The sequence below is a fragment of the Crocodylus siamensis genome, chromosome 7 (assembly GCF_052110815.1).
Source record: "Crocodylus siamensis isolate JL-2025a chromosome 7, ASM5211081v1, whole genome shotgun sequence".
Classification (NCBI taxonomy): Eukaryota; Metazoa; Chordata; order Crocodylia; family Crocodylidae; genus Crocodylus; species Crocodylus siamensis.
Genome location: NC_143401.1, coordinates 80,881,012 through 80,907,835, shown reverse-complemented (window position 1 = coordinate 80,907,835; position 26,824 = coordinate 80,881,012). Strand labels below are relative to the sequence as shown.

General features: G+C 43.3%; 1 protein-coding gene across 1 annotated transcript in view; it reads right to left on the bottom strand.

Annotated features, from left to right (window-relative positions):
• Positions 1-26,824, bottom strand: part of CPXM2 (carboxypeptidase X, M14 family member 2) — a 157,302-nt gene that overhangs the window by 99,666 nt on the left and 30,812 nt on the right. Inside the window, exon 3 of the mRNA XM_090057350.1 lies at positions 11,509-11,618. Within this exon, the coding sequence (XP_089913476.1) occupies positions 11,509-11,618 (110 nt within the window). The remainder of the gene's footprint in view (positions 1-11,508; positions 11,619-26,824) is intronic.

Here is a 26,824-nt window from a genome sequence, read left to right as displayed (position 1 = left end):
ATTACTGCCTTGGCAGTTCTAAGAACAGTTTACAAGTAATTTGAGCTAGCTGGTATCTCCCAAGCATACACGAAGAGCCACATGGGAATATTTTGTAAATATATAAGTAAATGTGGTAAAAAATATGGATTGTTTTTTTCAGTCATCTAGCTTCTTTCGGTGTATATGTGTATTACATGTATGGAATATTTCTAGAAAAGAAATGCTTGATGTTGAGCTAACTTCAACCTTCAGGACACACACCACTGACCATTTGCTGATTGGCTCCCTCCACAAAATAAGCCTAGTAGTATCTGGTTTGTCGTGCTATGAAGGCTGAATTTCCAGTCAGTGGAAGTACTGAAATAAAATATCAACCTGAAATAGAGATAGGTCCTAAGAAGGAAACTTCTAGAACTTGCAAGAGCATTTGACTGGAGTCTTTGGTTCAGAATGAGGTCATTGTTTTGCCCATTTATCTGTTGATGAGGAGAAAAAGCTGACCTCTAAAGTACTGTAGCACAAAAAAAGAAAAGGGGAGAGAGAAGAGATAGTGAAATGAGAGCTGTCTCATTTCCATAAGCACCGAAGCACATGCTTAAGTCCCAGTAGTTTCAATGGGGCTAGGGACAGAAGTTACACATAAACCAGTTTAAATGATCAGAAACTGGTTTAAACCTATAACAGAACATAAGGTCAGTGCACATAAGCCAGCTTCAAAATGGCTGAAACTAGTTTAAGATAAACCTGGTGGAATGTAGTATCAAACTTAACTGATTTAGGTCAAACTATTTTATGAAACGTCTGTCCAGGTTCAAATTAAATCAGAGTTCCCTAGCATCCAGCATGCTTTGCAGCCCTGGGATGGGCTGTACTGTCTGCTCTCGAGAGCAGGGCTGGGCCTGCCCCTCTGCTCCCTAACTGGCTCACTGGCCCTCTCAGGCAAACCCCTACTAGGGGCTGGGGCCAGGGAGGAGGAAGTTAAACTTTCCTTCCCCCAAGGATGGAGCTGTCCTGACCTGTTTACTTAGGGCTGGCTGTGATTGTAGACTACAAATCCCAAAGGCACCTGGAAGCAGGAAAAGGCAGTGATGAGGAATCCTGAAGAGTCCTGCTGCTATGAGTCTGGACTGCAAACCCCAGAAACCTCACGGGTAGCAAGAAGAAGCAAACACACAGGCCATGTGGGCTATGTGCCAGACAGCCATGCTTTAGTGCCTGCCAGTTTCTGGTTTGAGCCACTGCAGGTGTGTGGCTGCATTTCCCAAATCAAAAGTGAATGTCTGTTCATTTGCTTATTGGCTCAATGATTGTAGCTTAGACTAACCTCCAAAAACTGAATTAATTCAGCCTCAGGCTTTTTTACTGTCTGTACTTAGCCTGGGAGTTAATTATATGGTAAAAGTTAAGCACATGCTGAAGTGGTTTAACTGCAACATGGCCAAAGGATAGAACATAAGGATGAAACCTGTATTCTGGGGGTTTTTCGTTTGTTTGTTTTATGCTTGCTTCCACTCTTCTCAGGCTAAAAGAATACATTTTTTACCATGTGTTTTACCAACATGTTGTTTGCTCCTGTTTAATTATAATTTTCCTAGAGAAAAATCTCAATAAACCCTTTTGTTTAAATTTATTTTTAATGTCAGGAGTACTTTAATATGTTTCAAAAAGGTATTTTAAGTTTTTGAATAGGCAGTCTTTGGCTGCCTTTCAGTATTGTTTCTATAAATCGCTTCTGTTCTTAATCAAGCTTTTTGTAGACTAAATTGTTATTAAATATTTTTGAGACTATTAATGTAAATGCCTTATTATAAATATAAATTCGTCATCATCAAGTATTCAACAAAGAATATGGATCAAATATCAAAATATACTCTTCCCAAAAAGCTGTTTCCATCATTTTAAAATAATATTTATTTAAGGGAATTACAGAACTAGAATTGTGATACAATTGCCAAAAGGGAAATATTTTTAATGTACTTTAAGACATTTGATGCAGTCAGTTTGCAACTAGGATAATGAAAACTTTAATGAAAGCAGGAAATAAGATGAACTAAAATGCCGCAAAGAATTCAATCAGATTTCACTTACACTGGGCATTTTAGTTTTTAGTAAATTTTGTGTCAAACCACATTATCTTCATTGTGAAGAGAGATCAACCACCTGAATCTCGACTGATGTAGATGTTTATTACAGGCAGATACATATCCCCAAATCTAAATGGTTCTTAAATTTGCAATCTAAACTTTTCTGAATTCCAGGTTCTTTGGCACCAGACTTTGTTATATGCCATAAGGGAGAGAGGTTTGCAATACAAGATAAGATGAGAACCTTTGGTTGGAGCTGAAGTTTGTTTTGAAAGTTTTGGTTGTGCCCCACCTGCTTAAACATACTGCTGTTCCTGGATCCCATATGCCTTAAATCAGGTGTGTCAAAGTCATTTGGTTCTACATGCAAGGCCAGTCTAGAGGTTGGATTTGTCCAACTGATGGGCCCCAACCACCAGATAGGGTGGCGATTAGTCCTTTTTATACCGGACCATCCTGTTTTTAAACCTTTTGTCCCCTGTCTGTTCTTCAATGAGGAGCAGACTGCAGAAACTCCTGTTTTTCAGTTCATTGGTGGAAATGCATGTCAAACGTTTGTCCTCACAATTTTATTGGCTGCAATTAGGGGTAGGACAGTGCACAGCTAGCAGGATCAGGTTTCCAAGCCAGCCAGGGAAGGAGGGAAGGATGGAGGTAGGGGATCCAGAGGCTGGTCCTTCTGTACCTGTGTGAGGAGCCACGGCTAAAGTGCATGTGCAGACATGGCAAGAGCAGAGAGTGCACTGTTGCATGCCTGACCCTGGGCTCGGTATGTGTGAGGCCCTGGGGGCAGCTGAGCTTCCAGGGCCAGGAACTTGGTCTGCACACTGCCTAACCTCCTCCCCCTCCCCCCAACATGGCCTTGACACAAGGTCATAGCTTTGAGAGCAGGCAGGTGGAGCACTTGTATCTTCTGGAACACCAGTGGGACTGGGAGGAGGCTCTGTTTTTTCACCCAGAGAGCAGCCTGGTGAGTCCCTGGGGTGTCCTACTGCATGGGGAGGGGAAGCTTTGGGCAGAGGTGCCCCTGGGCTCCTGGGCAGCTAGGTCAGCTCATTAAGCTATTATTTCTCCTCTGGGACAAGCAAACCTGTCTGTCTCCTGGGGAAAGAAGGGAAGCTCCTGCTGGACAGCTGGCTGCACTGCCTCAGGCTTCCAGGGCCCATTGACCCCACTCAGCCCAGCTCTGACCACAGTGTGGCCAGGGCAGATTCCTGGGTGCCCAGTGTCTGTGACGAATGCTGATAGGGGGGAAGTGAGGTCCCTGTGCAGCATCTGTCCCTGGCATCCAGTCGTGGAACTGGGATGGAGTGAAACTGGATCCCAGTGTGGGGAGGGCATGCTTGAGCCTTGTGCCTGCTAAGCCACTTTCTCCCTAAGCTGGACTGTCTGGAGAGAGAGTGGCAGAGCTGTGGGATATGTAAAAGCAAGATGCAGGGCAAGTGAGGCTTGGCTCCCTGCTGGCTGAACTGCAGAGGCTCACAAACTTGTTGCTGATCCTAGTACTTCCTCTCTCTCTCTCATTTCACAGGGTGCCACGTGTTCATTGGTGTGGGGTTCATGGACTGAATAGCAGCCTTTGTGTGTGGAGCCACCCCTCAGTGCTGATTGGCCAAGGGAGCCAGTGGTTCCTCCCCTCACCAAGAGGGTGTCTGGTGTTCTGCATATGCACCAATGGCCACCCTACCACCACAGGCAGCACGCAGGACCAGTGCAATGTGATGCACTAGGGCATATGTGATGCAGTGTATGCCCTAGACCAGCCCTGCACACTGCATGCAGTGTGCACCAGACCCAACCTGGGGTTCACATGCAAAACCAACATGAGATGTGAGCTGCATTTGGTACCTGTTTCAGACTGGTCTTGTGTGCTGGCTCCAGTGCACAGAGACAGTCTGTGGGCCTGATGTAGATCAGCCCTAGAACCAGCACATAGGGCTAGTCTGGCACAGATGCCACATACAGTGCACACCCTGAACCAGCCTATGGGGTCCAGTTCTGGACACTGCACACAGAAGGCACCAAACCAGCTCCATAAGCTTCATGCAATGCACAAGGCCAGGACCAGCATGGGCTGCATGCTCTGGGTCAGTCTGGGAACCATGGGTCAGACTGTAGGGCTCCACAGGCTGGATTCAGCCCACAAACCATCTTTAACACCCATGCCTTAAATGAATGAACCTCCATTTACTTCACTCAGAACAAGGACAGAACCTGCATTTTATTTCCATTTTTCCCATTGTTTCTGTGCTGGACCTTAGACATGCCATTTAATTTCCCTAGATATAAAATGAGAATAACAGGGTTTATGTATCATTGGAAAGCATTTTGAGGTGTGCAGATCACATGGTCTGTAGGAGCATAAATATTATTTTACTGTATATTCTAAATATTAGCCAGATATACATTTTGAGCTAAATTTTAAAAAATGCCCTCTACATTTGAATCTAAAACCATGAAAAACCATGAAAAATAATTTGCAGGCACAACTAAAAGAATGTCAGCTTCTCATAGCCTGAATATCAGGTTTCTTTAGTTCATCTGATAGAACTTGAATTTCAAACAAGCATTGTAGGTATAAAAGATTATTTCAACAGTGTATGGGTGTTAATTTAGAAGACAAGCCAAAGACTCATTTCAACTTCATCCTTTTTTTGAACATGGTACTCACAATCTTCCAATCCCCACTCATATATATTATGCTTTTGTTCCCCCCAACAATATACAAGACAGAATAAATATTTGCCCATATTACAAACCAAATAGCCATTTTTGTATAGAGAAGGAAACCATGCAGCACTAAATGTGTTAAAAATAAAGGCAGAAATTTCAATCTTTCAGTGAAAACAATACCCAGTTGTTCAGCTGCAATACAAATAATTATATATCTATGTTTAACTTGTACTTAATTCCTAACAGGATGAGGACAACAGTAAGATCCCCTAAAGCAATAATTATTATACCACAGGGAGCCTGTAAATCTGAAATGGCTCAGGACTGTACTTTCAACCAGGTAATGTTCCATTTCCAGTAGTTACTGCCAACACAAAAGAGTAGAAGCAATGAAACTTGCACTCTGAGTTTTTTTACAGCATTTTTTTTTTTTTATAAAGAGGTAATAAATAAAGAAATACCAGCAGCCCCCTTTTAGTTGCATGCATCTGATTATAAAAGCACAACTCTGCTAGTCCACAGCACTGATTACAGTCCTTTAAGCAGGAAAATATGGAATGGAAAGGAAATATTGCCTTATATATTTATTTTATAATATAATAATTACTAATGATTTTTCTCGAGCCAGACAACGAATCAGAATGTGATACTTTTCAGTGAGAATAAAAGTATCTTACAACACGAACCTGTTGGTTTCACAATAGGAGCAGCAGTAGTACCAATACTGCAGCTACCCCTTACTTTGGAAACCCATAACAAATACTCCTGCCTGAAATGCTGTGCCCAGACAAGCAGAGCTGTGTGGTATGTGGTGCTGCAGACACATCTGCAATGCCACATTCTGCAAGTTCAGGTGTTCTCTACAATGCAATGGAGCAGCACAGGAGTGTGGGAGGAGGATCCGACCCCTGGAAATCCAGGGGTCAAAAAAACCTGCAAAATAATAAAAAGTTGACAGGTACCTGCAGGGACAGTGTGCGCCACTCAAAACCAGAGCCAGGCCAGCAGGAGCTAGCCACGCTCCAGCTGCTGGCCAGGCTCTAAGTGGCAGGATTGCCACTGCTGCAGTACCTGGGGTCTTGGGGGCCTCCTGGGAAGACTGCTGGGCCCAGACTAGCCCTGGCCCCAGCCTCTCCTATCCCCCCTGGCATAAACTTGCTCTGTGCCACAGGGCACATGGCACAGACATTCTCCAAGGACACCTTGTAAGGTGTGCTGCTGCTAGTTGTTCCCAGGGAACCAAAAGTCCACGCTCATGTGGATGTGGCCAAAAAGTTAAGAAACCGAGTACTTTTTGCAGTCCTACCCTGCGTAAGAAAAGGGTATCAGAATTCATCCCAGAATTTACAGTGGATTGATGAAGAGTTTTATGCTGGCTTTTGTCAAGCTCTATATCTGGTGCTCATCTCCTTGCCCACTTATTAATAGCTTGGTCCTAGAACTGGCTGTAGAATAACATAAAGATTAAAGTCAAAATAGAAAGGGAGCCCTGGAAGTGATTACTTTAATGTAAAGTATTTTGGTGTTTCTTTCATCTGTTATATCCTATCCTTCTTGGAATAAAAATTTAAGCTGAAAAGTGATAAGGTGAAACTAATCAATGAACTTCATGTTCTACTTACTTGATAAGCTACCCTTAACATAAGTAGGAAAAATATTATAACCTTCCAAAGGCAGAGAAAACTCTTAAGCTAGAGATGATATCTTTTATTAGCCCAACTAAATAGTAGCAAAAAATGTCATTGTTTGCAAGCTTTTGGGTCCAAACACCCAAACCTGCTGGAGCTTTGTTTTTGCCCAATCTGCATATTCATAGAGTAACTTTTTCACAAATGAACTTTGAAACCCAAGGGAACTCCACCATCCTTTACATCCCCCATGCAAGATGAAGATTCTTTTCTACGTGGGAGAACTTTTACAATCTTTGAATTGCCTGACAAAGGGTGTTTGGACCCCACAATACTTTTGAGTTGAGGTGGTGCCAATTACATGGGATGTGTCTATACTTCTGAACCTGTTTAATGTTAGTAACATTACAACATGTAACTTTGTATATTTGAACATAAAATGAATTTGATCTTATGAGAAGATCAATACAAGCTTTTAGGGGTCATAAGAAGATAGTCACCCCTTTGCAAGGGAAAACTACAGAGACCATTAAATGTTCAAAATAGTGCACTCAAAACAGAACTTAAGTGGGACCTCACATGGTTCCTTTACCTAGGATTGCATTTCATCCATTATGTACATTACTGAACAGCTTCAGAACAATAACTAACATTTGCTTAAATGTAACTCTGAAGTACCATTAGCCTTTCCATAGTATGAAGTAACATAAGTATTTGTACACTGTGCGACAGCCAGAACCAAAGAAATTAGTAAGCAATAAATATGTGCTTCTTAGAGGCATTTGGAATTTTTGTCTAATATAAAGTTTGTATTTTTGTAATCCACAAATGTAACTTGTAACTGTTTGTGGAACTGACTAGGCCTCAAAGATAAAGCCATAGCTGTGAAATTAGCTGGCCTAAAGGTTCTTTTTTGCTTAGAATTTAGCCTTGATGATGATAAAACCTGGATTCAACTGCCTGGCCTACCCAGCACATTCCAGGAAAGCACATCTCAAAAAAGCACACAGTCAGAGAGTTCTAAAGAGGTTAGATTTAGGCGAAGTAATGTTCATTTCAGACCCGAAGATGCTGCGTTGCAATTTGCTTATTAGATAAACCCAAGTCTGGGTAATAACCTTTTATAATAATTTTTAACACATTTTAATTTCATAGGGTAACAGCTATAGAACAAAATTGTGAATGGCTCTAAAGCCAACAGATTAGCATAAGTTTAGGTAGAAAAAGCGCGTGTATCAGGTGACCAGTGGGAAGGAGGGAACAGGATGGCAATTGCTGTTCCAAGCCCAGACTCCGGACTCCCAGTGTGAGTGAGGATTGGATCCTGATCAAGGGACCTTCCCCAGTAATCCCTTGGACAACGTCGATTGGGAATGCTTGACTTTGCTGGAATCACTTGGCATGCACCTGGCATTAAGGGACTGCCGATAAGTTGCCAACTTATGTCTGTCTATTTGTTGTTTTCAACAGCCAGTGGCTGATACCCTAGCAGTGCTATTTATCTGTTGTTATTATCTGTTGTTATTATTTACTATTAGCTCTTTAATACTGCATTATCTGCTTCTTGCATTTATCCTTCTGTTAACTGTTGTGTGTATTATAATAAACTTGCCATTGCTTTACTCCCACCTCTGCCTCCTTGATCCCGAACCAAAGAGCCTAGTGGCTAAACTGATAAACTCACAGTGCTCAGCTGGCCTGTGACAACACTGATCAAAAATTACTGTGGATTTCATAATTGGCTCTGTAGTCTAACAACACCACATCGGGAAACAAGGATGAACACATTTTCTAATACTAAAAAGAGAGCGGGCTCTACTATGTAAAGTTCACCTCATACAGAAGTTTTGCTGGCTTTCGGTCTACCACCTAAATTCCAATGAAACCTTCTCAGCACGCTCCCTGGCAGACCTGTGTTCACTGCCAAGCACATGGAGGGGCCCCCCGCACTCCTGCAGGACACTCCATGTGCCCCAGCATCACAGTGATCACCAGCTGTGCCCACTACCTCAAGGTATGTAGAACAAACATTTAAAGCTGTGTCTATGTCTGAATCACTGATTCTCCAAATCAGCATCAAATCTTCAGATTCGGCTGAATTGAATCAGGGACACTGATCCGAATCAATGAATTGAATCACTGTCCCTGATTGTAGCCAAATCTGAATCCAAATCAAATTGGGCCCGCTTCGCACACCCCTAACACACACACACATTTAGTAATTAAGACCTTTGAATTGCATTGGATATATATATATACACATTTTTTCACTTTGTTTTGAATGTTCAAATTTAGTTATATACATTTAGTAAATATAATTAAGACCTTTGAATTGTATTAGAATATATATATATATATATATATACACACTAAATGTATATAACGAAATTTGAACATTCAAAACAAAGTGAAAAAATGTGCTCTGGAAAGAGCAATATAAACTGACTTGAATACCTTATTAATTTTAGGGCAGTCCCAAAATGAGAAAAAAAAGGGGGGAAAAAAAGAAAAAGAAATGCTAAACTGCACTTTTTAAACACACTGTCAATCACTGTCAGCACTCCAAGTGGTTGAGCCACTATATGGGATTATTACGTGGTTATCTGGAAGTTATAATGAGGAAGGTGTTCGATTTAAGGATTACTAGTACTGTCTATTAAAGATAACATTTCAGCAAAGAAATAGGCTGCACTTGAACAGGACAGAAAGATAAAGTACCATGATTAAAGACTGTTACCGATTAGGTACTGCAATGTCATTTATATACAAGCTTCCCAGAATAACACGATCATAAAAGTATTTATATGAAAAAAAATGAAAACATAAGCTTAAAGTTCAAAAAATAAAGAGAATGTGTTAGTCAGAATTAATTAAGATGTGATAAGGAAATGGCAACAGATATATGGAATAAAACTTAGTTTCTATCAGTATTATAATAGTAAAAAATTAATTTATTTTCTAAACTAAAATCTGAAGTGAAGAATGAAGAACACAACTGTAATTATTACTGAAATAAAAAATGACTGGTTTGGGGGTTTAAGTGACTGGGGAGATCACTGTGACCCTCAGGAGACAATCTGAAGTCTGTGATTCTGCCAAGATGAAAAAAATAAAGGTTTACATTGAAGGAAAATGGAGCCATTGTTCAAGAACTGGCATGAATATTATTTTTGTAGCGAAGAGTACCTGGAGAACTGCTAGGAAATAGTGGTTGACATGGTGGCAGGTCACTTGCTGGAAGCAAACTTTGGGCATTGGTTACAAGACTAAGATGAAAGAAAGAAAAGAATACTATGGTAAAATTTACTTTAGGGCCAGAAGCACCCTCAAATCCAGAGTATTGGAGATTAGAAATCCAAACAATCAATCTAGTACAAATTATGGAGATTCAATTTTACCTGAGTCCTTTTGGCCTCTGCGTAAGGGGCATTACCCCTTCAAATATGTTCACGCTTAAAGATAATTTCAGACTTTAAATGCTGGCTGCTTCTTTGCACGGTGTACTGAAACTACTTCTGGTAAAATTGCCTTTATTTCACTTCATGGGCTGAAGGAAAGTGTCCTGGGGAACCTGAGTCTGGAAAGAATTCTACAACAGGAAAAGGCTATATCCGAGGCCGGCGAAATATTTCCACGTGCTAACCAAAGAACATTCATCTCCCCTCAAAGCTATCCGATTCCTGGCTCTGCCCCATAACTAATTCCCAAGCTAAGGTAAGTCTATTTCCCCTATTTGAAATATTTGTGTGTTTTGCTTCGTTGGTTACTAAACATATATCTGGCTCACCACTGCAGGTTTATGCCACTATTTCCATTGACTTCAGTGGTCTTAAATGAACAGAGAACTACATTAACTCAGTGGGCAATCAGACTCATGATATAATACTTACCTTTGGTCTCATTTTCAACAATTTCAGTCCCCTCTCCCACCAGTGTCCTGAAACCAGGTTTTTTACAATTCATTCATTTCCTAAGGGTGTGCACAAACATAACGCTTAGACCTCAAGTTCTGTTTAAACCTCAAGCATCCGGATGTACAAGCCAGTCTAGAATGGTTTACATAGCCCAAGCTGCATCAAGAGTATACCTGGATAATCAATTATTTTGACTGGTTCTCTGTGAACCAGTTCAGTGTTATATAAGGGCTAGTATCAGGTTGGTCCTCTAGGCATCCCATGCCTCACTGCTTCTCACCCCACCGACCACCAAGTGGCTGCTCTGGTACACAGCTACAACTACTACTGCTTCCACCTCTCTAGCCTGCACTTGGCTGCAGTGTTTCTGGCTGGGGGATCTGGAAACAGCTCTCCCCAGCTTTTAAAGAACCAGACAGTTGCCTTCTTTTGATGCCAGTTGACCAGGGTTCTGTGTATCCCAGGCTTATTTGGTGCAGGAGGTGGCCAGGTGACCCTCTGCATGCCCATGGGGGTATGGACTCTGGAGGGCTGCCCAAGGCCCTCACTGCCACTAATGAAAGAAAGCTAACTCATTCAAAACAGAGGAGAGGGTCACCCACAGGAGCCTCCAGGCATACAGAAGCAGGGGTCCAGGCAGCACCCCCCACCAGGAGTAAATAAGCTCAGTTAAGTCTGAAATAAAAGGGATGACCCTCTAGAAAGTAAAAGTAACAAAACTAAGGAAAACCAAAAATATGTACAAGTTGCCTCAGAACTGCTCTACTTCTTGGCAAAATTCTCATTGCCGGAGAAGAGAAGATGGGTAGTAAGCAGCTTCACTTAAAAACGTGTTCTTAAATTTACAGATCCCTTTCATTGTAGGCAAAGCATAAAAAAAATAATCCTGCTTCTCAAACACCCTCCTACTGCCTCTCCTTTGTGCACTGATAGCACATAGGGAAGAGCTTCCTCTTTCTACTCCACTCACCTTCTTTCTTTACAGAATGCCATTAGGATTTGAATTCTAAGCACATCACTCTTGGAGCTTTTATAAACCAAGGAAAAAACCCTACAATTTCAGATCTATCCATCAAATCTACCCATTGCCATAATTTCAATATTTCCTTTTCATTTGAATAATGTGAGCTGACAAACTAGTCAAAACCTATAACCATCCACTGGCACTGTGTGTACAACGATGCAACCATGAGCCATTCTACCACTTAGAAAGAAAATTGGTGTTACCTGAATATTAAGCCTTCCTCTGTGGGCCCCAAGGCCATATCGCTTTACTGTAGAAGCATGGAGCTGGAAGTCAGTAATTTTTAATGTCTCCAGACCAAGAGGAGGACAGCCTGGAAAACAAAATTATAATTAAAACAAGGGATAATATAAACAAACAAATATTCAAGTTTGTTTGTACACTTGTGTCAAGTAGGCCAGATCTTTGGCTGGTGTGAATTAGCAGCAGGGCAGTCAATGAGATGGTGTCAGTTCCAGAGAAATGCTGATTTATTCCAGTTGGGATCTGGCCCTTTAAGTTTTCCTTAATAGCTTTTGTTCCTCTTTGCCATACCCTTTCTTTTTCCACAGATATGCACAGTATTTCCTGTCAAGTGCTCCTCAGCACGAAATGCCAGCAGAATAGCCTTTTATTTTTCTCTCTTTTTGGCATTTTCTTTCTGGTCTCTTGTTTTGATTTCTCCCGTTCCCTTTCCAAGCTACTGTATAACATTCTGTTTCTAATTAAAGCCTATCCTGGAGATTGCAGTCACACACACTTTGTACAATGGCATCTGTTACAAAGGCCTGGGAGGCCACACTGCTGAGCCTTGTAGAAGTAATGACTAAGCACGAACAGAGCAAATTTGAAACAAGGGGCCACCTCTCTAGGCGCCGAACTGTGCAGAATTTTGAACAAAGAAAAACTAAGGGCATTATCTTTCCAGCTGTCAGTACTGCAGCAAAATCCTGCCTTAAGGCCTTGCTTTAGGAGATAAGACTCCAGGATTCTACTATATGATTGACAGGAAAAAAATATCATCTAAGTGTTTTGGTTGGCCCCTTTACTTCCACACCAGGATATCTGAACCCATCACAATCTCACCTGTTTATCTTCTCAGTGCCCCTGCCAGAGAGGGAAGTTCTGTTCTCAAAACTCATCGTCGGGCGTGTAGGCACATTGAGATTAAGGGTGAATACCAAACTCTATACCGTTAGGTGTGCTCAGAGCATAACTACCAGGTTGGGCTCAGGGGCACGGCCATGTAGTTTCTCAACCCTTAACAGCCTAAAGTGGGACAAAGATGCCTATATAGCTTGAAGTGGTGTCTTTCAGTGTGTATACCTGCTCAATTATAGATGTCTACATCCATTTTTACCAGGCAATTTAGATGCCTAAGGGAGGCTAGTAAAATTTCTGTGAATCTCTCTCTCTAAATTCTACCTCAGCCTCATGTAAAGACCCAAGTACCTTTGTAAATCTCAGTTTAAGCATGTAGCTGGCTTACTTTTCAGAGCTTGGGTTGAATCCTAGGCTTGAGATCCTGCTGTTTTGACTGGTGGAGCTCATCCACCAATCAGGAGGCAGCTAGAGAAATAACATCACACCCCTTTTTTGAGGGGAGGGGCAGAAGAGCTCCCCGGACCTGATTGAAGACTGCAAACTGTCAGGTCCAGAAGACTTCAGGGGCAGAGCCATGGAGCACATAAAAGGAGCTGCGTGCCCAGCACAAGGGCAGATGCGTTGGGGACTGAGAAGAGAGAAGTGTGGGGCATAGAAGAGCTGAGGAGAGCTGCTCAGCAAGGTCAAGCAGTAGCCCAGGAAGAGCCCCTGAAGACTTCTAATCAGCAGGAAACAAGGGACAGCTCCAGCGGTTTGGGCCTTGGTGCATGGTGCATGGCATGCAGACCCTGGGAGCTGCGTGGGGCAGCTTGGGTCTGCAACCTCTGGCATGCAGCCAGAGACAAGGTGCACAGGCCGGTGCATGGAGCAGGAGCTTTGGAGCCCCTAGGGCAGCTCAGGTCCTCGACCCCCAGAACAAGGCTGGAAGCTCAGTGCAGGAGGCACTGCACGGAGGGTGAGAGACCCTGGCCTGGGAGCCGCTTGAGGTGGCTCGGGTCTACAGCTGCTGACACAGGGCAGCAGCTCAGTGCAGATGATGCAGCCCAGAGGGTCTGGGAACAGACCATGCCCCGGTGTTGCACAAGGCTGTCCAGGCCTCCAACCCTTAGCACAAGGTGAAATGTCCACTACATACAGCAGGGCCTGTGGCCCTAAGCCAGGATGGTGGCAGCAGAGTCAGGCAGCAGGAAAACCCGGCAGGGACAGAGCTTGACCTGGAGAACAACAGGCAACTCTCCAGGACTGCAGAGTAGTAGCAAGTTACCCTGGAGAGAAGGTCCCCACAGAGGAACCCCACCTCCCCCCCACAACTGGGTCTGATATGTGTATGTGTATGTGTATGTGTATTATAGGGTTTATTGTTCTGTAAACTTGTACATAGATTATATATGTATACATGTCCTTACCCTTTAATGGTTTTGTTGCAATAATAAATCTGTATTTAATTAATTGATTGACTAGATCTGACTCTATAGGGCACGGAGGTGGCCACTGGGCTGTTGTGTCCCTCCACAGCACACTGCCTTGCCAATAATTCCCTCAGTCGGAGAGGTAAGTACAAACCCATGTACACCCGAGCTACCACAGTTTGTCCAAATTCACACCAGAAGTCTCTGGCAGAGCACAAAATGAACTGGAGTTTCATGTGTCCTAACCCAGAGCTCTAACAACTAAACCAGCCTTCCTGCCTGCTTGAATTTAGAGCCATGATGCAGGCTTAAAAGACACTAGCAACATCAGGGGATTGATAACATACCTCATAACATGAGAAATGGGCTTCAAGTCCACCTAGATCCCAGTTTACATATAGATTTTGAAACCGCTAACTCAAGTTTCAGGAGTGTTTCCATCAGAGAATCTGATCGTCACACACAATTTTGTGCTATTATAAGCACGGTGACAAAAATACATAAGGTTTCATGTGCTCTTACCTAATTCAGGCACAATTAGGTAAGAGCCCCCTGGAACAATGTCAGGCAGCTAAGTTGTATTTGCTGACCTTTAGAAAAAGGTTTGGAAACTTCATCAATGACAGAAGTAGCACCTGGTCTTACCAAAGTCAATGGCAAAACTCCTGTTTGACTACAGGGGAAACAGGCTGGCAAGTAGTATGAAGAAAACACACAATAGTATTTGCAGTGGCAGGGAGGGATTAAGTACCAACAATGGCCTCAGTTATAAAGTGAGAGCAAGGGACAGAATTGATGCAGACCCTGGCTGGAAAAGTTTTAATCCAATTCATGGAAACAACGAAAAGACAAGATACACTGGGAAAGCTAGAGGAAGGGATATCTTAGAGGGGTTTTTGCTGCTGTTTAATTCTATTTGGGTATTTCAAAATTCATTGTGCTCTAAACAAGACATGTCTCGGGTTGCAACAAAGATTTCTACTGAGATTAAATTACAGAGCTAAGAATATATAATAAGAACTATATTCCTTAGCTCCACCAAATCCTGGACAGATTTAGAAATCACGCTAAGGGGATAAACCTGCAAACTCTTCTGCACCTGAAAACATTTAGTCACATGAGCAGGACCATGGCACTTAACTACCTAAAATTACTCAGGTATGTAAATGTTGGCAGCTGAAATGTTGAATGCAGGAAACTGCAGTAGAAGGGTAAAAAAATTCACAGCATGCTCTCTTTATCCTCCCCCACAACACCCATTTGCTGCCACTATGCAAGACAGTAGGCCTGTGCAAATAGGCAGCTCTTCAATCTGGCCGCTTTGGATGCCAGGGATTCGGCCATAGGGTATAATGGGGAAATCAATGAAACATCTATAACTTTGTTGTTTTTTGTCTGATTTGGATAAAACTTGCAGGAGTTTCAAAGCACCATGATATGAGTTTGGCCTGTCAGCGCAGGGCCCCAGAATCCAGAACCCCTTCACCTATCTCCTTGGCAGCTAGCAGGCTTCGTGGCCGCAGCAGGGGCTAGCAGTCCTGCACCTTTCACCCTGCTGCACCTTAACACACAGTGTCACCCATGTCACGAGTTTTGCTTGTCCGCAGCTTGAGGTGCAGTTTCCCACAAACCCCTGCACTTATCTCCTTGAAACCTGGCAGGTTTGTGTCCTCATCAGGGGCCACCACCACTGCAGTTTTCAGCTCACTGTGCCTTAACACATACAGGGTCATCTATGTCACGAGTTTTGCCTGTCAGCAGCTTGAGGTGCAGTTCCCCCCAAACCCCTGCACCTTTCAACTTAAACTCAGCAGGCTTTGTGGCCTCAGCAGGGGCTATCACCCCTGCAGTTTTGACCCCACTGTGGCTTAACACATACACATGACGTGAGTTTTGCTTTCAAGAATCTGGGGTGCAGTTCCCCCCCAACCCCTATACCTATCTTCTTGAAACTTGGCAGGTTTTGTGGCCTCACCAGGGGCTACCATCCCTGCACCCCCCTGTGGTGTAACACACACACACACACACACACTTGATGTGTGTTTTGCTTTCAAGAATTTGGGGTGCAGTTCCCCCCACACCCATCTTCATGAAACTTGGTAAACTTCCTGCTCTCAGCAGAGGCTACCATCCTTGCACGTTTAATCCAAATCAGACAAAAAACAACAAAGTTATAGATATTCCATTATTCCCATTATACCCTATGGCTGGATCTCTGAAGCAGCTCCAAAGCTTTTCCAAAGTGGTTCGGAAGCTCCGAACTGATTCAGAAAGCTTCAAAAAGCCAGCACTTTGATCTGGACATTCTGCTTCAGTGTCTGAAGCCTCCAAATCTTCTCTGGATCTGAAGCATGGTCTGAAGCCTCGCACAGCCCTACGAAACAGGCCTATTTGTTATGCAGGAAACAGTGAGCCTAGGTCCACCAAGAATACTTTCCTCGGTTAAGGAGACCACTACATACATAATAGAAGATTTCTTGGCACATCAAAACAGGAATGGGAATGTCAGTCATTGGGTAATAACAGGTGTTCTCAGTAAGGGGACCAAGCAGAGCAGGGCCACTGCCCTTCGCACAAGCCCAATGAATCTGTGAATGCTTCCTAGTAAAAATCTGCCCATAAACATGCATGGAGTAACAGAAATATGGCCCCACAGTCACCCAGGTGGAGCCTCATTCTTGGTCTGATAGATGGCGAATTTGGCTAAAGTCAGAAAAAGGTTCACCAATAGGTCCCAGGAGGGCAGTGCATAAAAGAAAAGGTGCAGGGGAAAACTGCAGCCAAAACCTGAGGGGGAGGTTCCTGAGGAGGCAGCAGAGGGGCTGTGACCTGACACCCTCAAGGTACCAAGTAGTTAGATAATATATAGTCATAGCTGCAAATTCTGAGCCTTTCTGATCGGTTACACATTTACTACAACCTGTATATGGATACAGCCAGCCAACATTTCCAATTCTGTTGCATTACTAGTCAAGACATCATTAGGCACAACTTTGAAGGTGCCTTTGAAGATAGGTTCAAATACATGTCATTCTCCTTCACTCTGCATTTGCAAGATTAAGGCTTTCCGCACAACTTCTATTAGAATTTAGAGTGCATAGCTAACAAGGTGCTTCAGTATTCACTACTATTTACCATATAACTTTGTAAATACACATTCTCAGAAATACAGATCAATTTAATCCATAGACAAAGATATATTGTATAGGGAAGGGAAGTACTTCCAGGTGCATCCACACGAGATGCTACATCGCCATCGCAATGCACAGCATGTCGATAGGCACAAACTATGATGCTGCCTCTACACCACCTAGCAACACTCTCCCTCGCTATAGCATTTTGCTACAGCTAACAGCAAAAAGTAACCAGGCACCACCATCATGGTGCAGTAATGGTCTGTGGGGAACTTGGCAGGTCCAGCGGGGTTGGCAGGAGTGGGAAGATCTAGCAGGTCTTCAGGGGGAGGCAATGGATTTGTGGGGGGAGAAAGGGTGTCCAGCTGTTACTGCACCATCATTTAATACTTCCTTTAGGGTAGTAACATAGTAACAATGGCACCGTAGGAGCACATATAGACAAGATATGTGCACTGAAACTCATCTGTCCTACCTCAGTTGTTAATCTCTTTTTTCCCACTGAGGCAATTTTTTCCATAAAGCACAAAATGTCTTTGTATATTTTGTGTTATTTAATAAAGATGCAATTTGGAAATTATTTCTTTTATTAGTCTTTTGGGGCAAAGCAACCAAATGGCTCTTTTACTTAAAATAGACTTTCTATGAATGTATGTTCCATATTCAGCTTTTTCAGCAAAAAATGGTGTGGTTTTGTTATTTATGCATATCTATCATTTTAAAGAATAGCAAATTTGATCACACTGAATTTCCACAAATAAGTCTCTCCCTGTCTAACTCTTCGACCCACATGGCTACCCCTATCTGCAAATGGAGAAATATCAGCCCACTGTAGTCTAACAGTTCCTGCGACATTTGTAAGAAGAATTTGCTCTATTCATTTTTTATGATCCTAAATGTGTTTTAGCTCCTGGAGCTTTGTCCAATTTAACTACGTAAGAATCTTATGACACTTCAAAATGTTTATTTATTTTGAAGTTTTTGTTATGCAGATACAGTCCAGGAAAGATCAAACAAAGTCGAGACACCACTGATATTTATTTGAGACAGAATATTCCATACACAAATAACACTTTTATTCGCTGTCTTTTTATTCTTTGTCACTTCTATCTATGCATGTGAAACCTGATCTTCCATGATTGATGGCAACAGAAAAGCTTCTTCAGCTTTAAATGGGAGTTAGATCAGATCCTCATTAAGCTGAGTTCAAGTCCATCACAGCTCTTGCAATACAACTGGCTGCAGTTAAATAAGTGGAATGTCTGTGAATATTTACAGCATGGGCTTGATCTTCACCTATCCTGAATAACCACAACTCCCGTTGAGTCCAAGCACAATTGTGGGTACTTAGAACCTCTTACAAACAGGCCCATAATGCCAATTTCTTTGGTATATCAAAAGCCGTGTGCACCATATCTTAAACTTCAAATCAACAGCCTTCCCAGGATGATAAGGTGCATCCTGTAATAAATATTTTGTCATTGCAAGGATGGAAATCACAGGAGGGACATTTTGATTTGCTTGCTGTTCCTATTACCAGCAGCATACTATAATTTCAGTTAGTCCCTTCTGTAGATGGCAGCCCACAAGCTTACTGATTTCGTTAGAGCCTTACTCCTTTTAGGGTATGTGCACAAGTTCATGGTACTCAGTCTATGATCACATGGCTTTCCTTAAGCCAAGTGGTTATCGATTAGGTGTAGCATGTGCGTGCATTTGCTACTGCTGGGAACTGTACTGGGAGCACAAGTTAAGTAAGTTAGGGTGGCAGGGTGGGGGCGGGCCTAGCAGGCCTGTGCAGGACTCGGCAGGTCCAGCGGGTTGGCAGGATTGGGGAGAGCTGGCAGGTCTTCAGGGGGAGGCATTGGGTCTGTGGGGGGAGAAGGGGTGTCTGAAAGTAAGAAGGTCAGGGGGCTAAAAATAGCCCAGTTAAGACCTAGGGCTACACTCCAAAACGTACAAGACTTTTGTTAGGTCAGACTAACCTGTTCTCAATCTAACTTAGTTTACCTCCTCTGGTGAGCTAATTTAGACCAGGTAGGCAGGCCATTTTTATTTTTTGCCCAATCTAACCTCCCAAAACATCTGTATAGATTAGCACTTAGATCAACCTAACCATAGCTAGATCAATCTAAGCATCAATCTCCACTTCTACACATGCCTTTAGTGACCTCTAAGCCCACTACAGACATTGCACACTGATCTGCTAGCACATACAATCTTGCATACCATGGTAAAATTTCCTCTTGGTCAACCATGCCATTAGTACTTCTACTTCTGTAGTGGTTTTAATGTCTGTTTGCAATTTCCTACCCTGGCTACAGACAGGATGTTCAGCTACTTAAGTGCATGGTTAACTTCAGTGTTTCAGGCATATTGGTTGTAACGGTGTTGGTCTAAAGTCATAGACAGACAAAACTTTTGGGGTAGAGGCAATATCTTTTATTAGACCAACTAAATAGTTGCAAAATTTTTTTCTTCTTTGCAAGCTTTCGAGCCAACACACCCTTCATCAGGCAAAGGAGAATTCAAAGATTGTAATTTTTTTCCCAGGTAGAAAAGAAACTTCTTTTTGCACAGGGGAACTCAGAGATGGCAGGGTAGGTTTCCCTGGATAGGAAAGCCAGTTTGTAAAAAAGCTGCTCTGTGAGTATGTCAATGAAGCGCAGACAAAGGCTGAAGCAGGCAGGTTACCTAGAGGTGTCAGATGGTAAGCAGGGTATTGAATATGGCTTCTTTCTTGTTCATTTGAGAAGTTTTCATTTAGAAATGCCAAAATACAATATCTTCCATGTTTCAGGGATACTGATTGTAGCTGCGTTGGTCTAAAGGCATAAGCAGACAAAACTTTTCGGGTCAAGGCGGTATCTTTTATTTGACCAACTTCAGGTAACCTGAGGGTAATGAAGCTACTCGCACATTGAATGTTAAACAGTTGCTCCAGTGTTTTGCTGCATCACAACCTTAATCTTGAAGATTTTATTCCCAGTTTGTGAGCCAAACCTGTATCTCACTGAAATCAGTGTAAAGACTATGGCTAGGGACAGAAATCACACATAAACTGGTATAAGTGATTGGAAACCAATTCAAATCTGTAACCCAACAGAAGTTCAGTGCACATAAACCACTTTCAAAATGGCCACAACCAGTTTAAGATAAATCTGGATGGATGTAGTAACAGACATAACTGATTTAGGTTAAATCAGTTTATTGAAATTCTGTCCCAGATCCCCTCCATATTCAAGTTAATTCACAGTCCCCAGTATCTGAGGATGTTTTGCATCTTCCCCCACAAACCCCTCCACAGGATAGGTGGGTTAGCCTTGACTCAAACGGTCTTCTCCAGCCAAGCAGGGAAGCATGCTCTACCACCCCCCAGCTTCTGGCCTGGGCCACTGCAGACATGTGGCTGCATTTCCAGAATCAAAAGTGAATGTCTGTTCACTTGCTCATCAGTTCAATCTATGTAGCTTAGACTAACCTGTGATGATTGAATCAATTCAGCCTTAGCCTTTGTGTCTTTTAATATCTTTTTAAATATTGAAACAAAGTGCACAGCCGAATTCATTCTCAATGTTGAATTGTAAACATATTGTTCTGAAAGCTCTAACTGTCCACTTCCTCTGGCTCTTCACATGATAGCTCATCATTTTACGTCTGTTATGTCACAACCATCCTAACCAGGCAGTGAACCTGAAAAGGCTTTTATCTGTGCTGTAACAGTAAAGGCAGTTTTCTGCCAAGCAGCTTTTTAACTAAGAATATGTTCTCCGATTGTTTTGTGTCATAAACATTGCCATGGACAGCCTTTGTGGGGGCTGGATGAAATGGAAAAACATTCTCCATTTAGTCTAAATAACTTGTTTTATTTATAGCCCTGGATCATTTTGGGGGAACATGTTATAGCTAAATTCTGCTGTCTTGAGGATGCTCTCACACAAGTGTGAAATTTTCACAGATGTTTGTGACTCACATCATTTACTTGGTATGCTATCGTAGCTTCTCTGAGGAGCCAAATTCATTGACTTTGGCTATAGGGGGTTCTCCTTGTCTTTGTTCTTTATATGCTATAATTCTCTTCTGCTCCCAGTTCAGGCTACCAATCCCCCATAAGAGTTGAAATACTAAAGGCAGAGGAAGGTACTTCAGGCACACACTTCACTTTTATTTCTTCTTTCTATAAAGCCATTCCCTGTGCACCAACAGAAAAGAGCAGGCTATCTGTGAGCTCACAACAAATCATATATATAGAAGGTGCAATACTGAATTTATAGGTCCAGATCAAAGATCGAGTAGGGGAATAAAGATATTCCAAAAAAGTACTCCATCTTAGGAGAGCACTGATTGTACCCTAATCTTCCAACAGAGCCATACAGCTTTCTAACATGAGCAACAACCAAAGCATGAAGAATAAGACATTAGGGATTTTCTACATAAGAAAAAGACCATGTTTTATAACCCAACATCCATTCCCTTTTCAGTACAAACTGTAAGATAAAAAATCCCTGCAGATGTCTTGTAAGGCAGCAGTTCTGGTGTGACACATTCATTTTATGGTAAACAGAGAGGGCTTGAGTCAAAGTCCACTGAGGTCAATGTAAGTTTAATGATCTTCATAAAGTTAAAATAATTATTTGTGGACAATGTTTTATTCATTAAATGCATCTTTTAAGGAACCTTTTATGGCATTATATTTTAGTCTCTGGACTGTTAATCAGTGTAGGTCACCTGTGGCATTGAATTAAAATAGGTTTCAAAGTTGAGCTTTAAACATTTTTCTTTATCTTACACTTCCAAAAAAAGTTCATTTAAAATATTAAAACTTGCCAAAAAATTTTACAGAATTTTTTTCTGACTTAGTTGGTTGTAAAGATTCTCCTATGTCTTTCATAAAAAGTTTCAGTTTCAACAAAGTGGAATTTTTTTAATGGGAAAAAAAAATATCACTGAAAAATGAGAAACCAGCTTTACTCCACAGTGGCTTTTTTTATATCGTTTTCTCAAGGATTATGATAAGTGTGCACATCCACCTGGTGCCTCAAGGTGATGGGAAAAAGAGCCAGTAGTAACATTCCTATGTGAACACGTCCTCTTTCTCAAGGCTCTGCTAGCATATACCATGAGCTCTTTGGTGTCAGTGCTGCTTCAAGGTCGCCTTTTGGGCCATGGCAATGTAGCTCTAACTACTACAGAGTACTTTAAGACTGATACCTTGCTTTAGTTTTTGTTCTTTCAAATGCTTGTTGTTCGATCTCTGACCCTTTGCACAGTGCATGCATCTCCCTCAAGGATTCTTATAGGTGTTCACATCACCTGCAATCTATAAATCATTTCAGTGAGTCCCTGAGTAAATTAACACTGTAGTCAGAAGTGTCACTGCAGCTTGCAGAAGCTGTGATGAAGCTAGCACTGGTAAAAATAACAATGAAGACACTCAATAACAACAATCTGACCCACAACAGAAAGTAGATTTCAGCTTTAGAGGTACATACTTGAATTGATTGCTCACAGTGAAATCCATGTCAAAGCAGTCTGATGGCTAGCGGCCATGCCTATTGCCTGCAATGGTGATTCTCTGTGGTGGCACCTTCAAGCACGCTGCACTGCTCCAGGCAGACTGCCTCCTGAACTGCAAGCATCATGGCAACCAGTGCAGGCACCCTGAGAGCACTAATTAACACTTCTGAATGACTGTGCCAATTATTCTGCCCCAAAGAAGTTAGCCCACCTGCAGCACCACACAGCTGCAAGTACACTGTTCGTAGCTTGGGAGGCAGTCTGCCACAAGCAATGCAGCATGCTGGATGCTGTTGCTGCCCAGGATGGGAAGTTCACCACCTTACACAAGCAAGCTAGGTTGAAACTAGCACAAGTGGGTCTATGTTTGCTGCAATCATTCTTCCTGATGCCAATACAGAGATACCTCCAGTTTCTCTTGGTTTTGGCAGAACCCTTCAGAAATCAACAGATAGCCCATTTAAGGGCCTTTTGTTCTATTCATCAACAGCTTATCTAAATTCTGCCCAATATTTCTCTTTGAGTGCCTGTTTAGAAATTCTTACAGCAAGCCATCATCATCTTGGATTGCCTCTTTCTTGACACCTCATCCTCAACGAGAATGTCATCAGCTGAATGTCATGACTTGTTCACTTTACAGTGGAAAGCACCTGGGGCCAGATGGATAGCCATGGGCACTTATACCCAGCAGTACCTGCCTAAAAGTGGCAAAGTTGTTAGGGGGGCTGGTTTAATACACCAGAACCCATTTTTGAAGCTATAAAGAGTTAACCCTTTTACCTTGGACAAACAGGATAGCATTTTCAGTTGCTGGTAATGAAGAGGGACTTCTTTCCTGTTAAGTGATTTTAGACCAGTGCCAATCTTCCATGCATGCTGAAGCTCACCCCAACAAAGAGAGATACACTTCACACTCCCTTTCTTCTCTGATTACGATTCATCCCCTTCAGCAATCAAAGCCCATTAAAAATAGCACCACCTGTTTTGCTTCACATAAGAAATCTGCAGTTGCTGTTTGGGACTACTGTATCTGGAATGACATCTTGATCAGAAATAGGCAAGCAACATTTTATCTTAATATTTTCACTGAGACATTTCTCTGGGGAATGTTACAGAAAAATAGTCTCCAAAATCTAAGCTGGCCAAAAGATAGGTATGCAATAAATATATATCATATTTCTTTTTTTCAATAGATTCTGTTTCTCTTTTCCCCCCTCTATCCTGTTTTTCAGTATCTTTGCACTTGTCATGCACTGTCAATCCCATTTTTAGCCCTTTGTATTCACTGGAGTTTTCTCCTATTTCTCTTTTCACCTTCTCACCTAAGCAAAAAGTGAATCCAATAATGACTCATAGTAGAGCCAAACTCTCTAAATCCAACAATAGCTAAGTAGGATCGAAATTCGGCAAAACAGTTTAGCCTGCACATGTTCTCACTGAACAATACGTCGTTGGAAACAAATGTTCACAGCTGCAGAGCACTTTTACAATGGGTGATTGCACGAAAATTTAACCCTCATCTGATGAAATATCAGGGGCTCCGTCAGGCAGAGCACTTTAGAGAACCTGCATACAGGTTCCCTGCAAGGGTTAATTTTCAGTGATTCCACTCACAGCTTCAAGGGGCTGGGCTGGTGCTCACACAGGCAAGCGCCAGCCCAGCCCCAACCCTGGGACTGTCACAAAGGGGAGACAGAATATTCATAGTTTCATAGTTTCTAGGGTCGGAAGGGACCTGAGCAGATCATCTAGTCCGACCCCCTGCCATGGCAGGAGAGTACTGGGGTCAAATGACCCCAGCAAGATGTTCACCTAACCTCCTCACATGACCCCAGCAAGATGTTCATCTAACCTCATTCTCATTGTTCATTCTCCCTCCACAGCAGGGGAGGGAGGGTGATGGGAGAAGGGAGTCCCCATAGCTGGACCCGCCAGCTACCCCTGCAATAGTGTTTTTTTTGTGGGGGTCAGGCCAGACCCATGAAGTGTTTTTTTTTTACAGCAGCAGTGGCTCACGATCTGGGGGGAGCAGGGGGAACTGGGCTAGGCCTGTATGAGAGGGGGGCTCCATTCCTTCCCCCACCTGAGGCTCTTGACAGCAGCAGCCATTGTTGCCATGCCTTGAGCTAGGGCACGGGGTGAAGGAAATGAAGACCCCCATCTTGTGGGCCCACCCAGCTTCCCCAAGCAGGATAGATGGGGGGCACATGGTGGGTGGGCTCTGCCCCCTTTCTTTCCCTATCAGCCACTGCTGGTAGTTGCCAGCAGACAGTCTGGGCAGGGTTGGGGAGAGGAGCAGTCTGGCAGCTTCTGGAGTGCCCCCACCATGGCCAGTAGAGAAAGACTCTGAGCCTCTTCTGTCCAGCAAGTGAATGACTGTTGGGTTCAGTAGTGCTCAAACTCATGGCTCTGTGTAAAGCACCATGAGTTAGAGCACCTCCCTGACAGGCACTTGTGTACATGCCCTATATGCAGAGATGTAAGAGCAATTGAAACATATTTTGATGGTGCTTTAAACTGAGCCTTTCTTAACCCTTTTTCACCTGAGGGCTGTGGGATGTGGTGTCATATGACAACAGATCCCAACCAACCACACTTAATAAGATGACCACACTCAAAGATCATGAAATCTGAGCAGGCTTGCATCCTCCTCTTGGGCTGTGCCTGGAGAACAAGGTACTGGAACATCTGCCGGGAAGACCAGTCAGCCAGGTCTGACCACTCATGAAGGTTCCTAGCCAGGATACAGGACCTCCATCTAACCCAGGAGGTGCACAGCCCCACCAGGGGAGATGTCTTGTTGGATCTGGTCCTGGCCACAGGCGACAACCTGGTGAGGGGTCTGCGGGTGCTTGACCACCTAGGCAACACTGATCATTGCCTGCTGGAATTCACCATCCAGCGCAAGGTGGCAAAGGCCTGCAGCAAGGCAGCAGTCCTGGACTTCAGGAAAGCAGATTTCAATGAGGTAAGGAGAATAGTCAGGGAGGCACTGAGGTCCCAGAGGGGAGAGGAGTTGGGTGTCCAAGAAGAGTGGTCGTTCCTTAGGAAGAATATCCTCCAAGCCCAAAGAGAGGTAATGCCAACATAGATCAAAGGGGTCAAGAGGGCGCAATAGCCCCATGGCTCACCAAAAGCATACAGGAACATCTCCTAGCTAAAAAGGAGGTGTATACCCAATGGAAGGGAGGGGCCATCAACAGGAAGGACTATACCTCAGTTGCTCAGGGCTGTAGGAGGGCAGTCAGGAAGGCCAAGGCAGAAATGGAACTGGGACTAGCTACCCAGATCAAGGACAACAAGAAGTCCTTTTTTAAATAGGGGGTAAAAAGAAGGTACTGGGTAACGTGGGGCCTTTACAGGACATGTTAGGAAATCTGATCGTTGCACCAGACAGCAAAGCTAACCTATTTAACAATTTCTTTGCCTCCATTTTTCTGAGCAGGGACTGGGTCACCCCCTGCACCAGGACCCCCATAAGACCCAGGGGAGGCACACCCAGGTCTACGGTCAGTGAGGGCCTAGTCAGGGAGCTTCTGGAGGGACTGGACGTATTTAAGTCAGCAGGTCCTGATGATTTCCACCCCAGAGTGCTAAGGGAATTAGCAGAGGTCATTGCTAATGACCTCTGCTAATCCCTGGCACAGCTTTACGAGCACTCATGGTACTCTGGCATGGTGCCAGAGGACTGGAAAAGGGCCAATGTGTTTCCCATTTTCAAAAAAGGGAGGAAGGGCGACCCAGGAAACTATAGGTCAGTTAGTCTTACCTCGGTTCTGAGTAAGCTTTTTGAGAGAATTATCTTGGTGCATGTCCATGAGGGGCCAGCAGGGGAGATTATGCTTAGGGACAACCAACATGGGTTCATTAGAGGCAGGTCCTGTCAGACCAACCTGGTGGCCTTCTACGACCAAGTCACCAAATCCTTAGATGCAGGCATAGCAGTGGACATAGTCTTTCTGAAATTTAGGAAGGCCTTTGATACTGTCTCTTACCCCATTCTCACTAAAAAACTAGGGGACTGTGGTGTCAACACCTACACAGTCAAATGGGTCACTAGTTGGCTGGAGGGCCGCACCCAGAGGGTGGTAGTGGATGGGTCCTTCTCAACCTGGAAGGACGTGGGCAGTGGGGGTCCGCAGGGCTTGGTCCTCGGGCCCGCACTGTTCAACGTCTTCATCAGCAACTTGGACAGGGGTGTAAAAAGCACCCTGTTCAAATTCGCAGATGACACTAAGATGTGGGGAGAAGTAGGCACACTAGAAGGGAGGAATAGGCTGCAATCAGACCTAGACAGGTTACAGGGGTGGGCAGATGAGAACAGGATGGGTTTCAACACTGACAAGTGCAAAATGATGCACCTAGGGAGGAAGAAC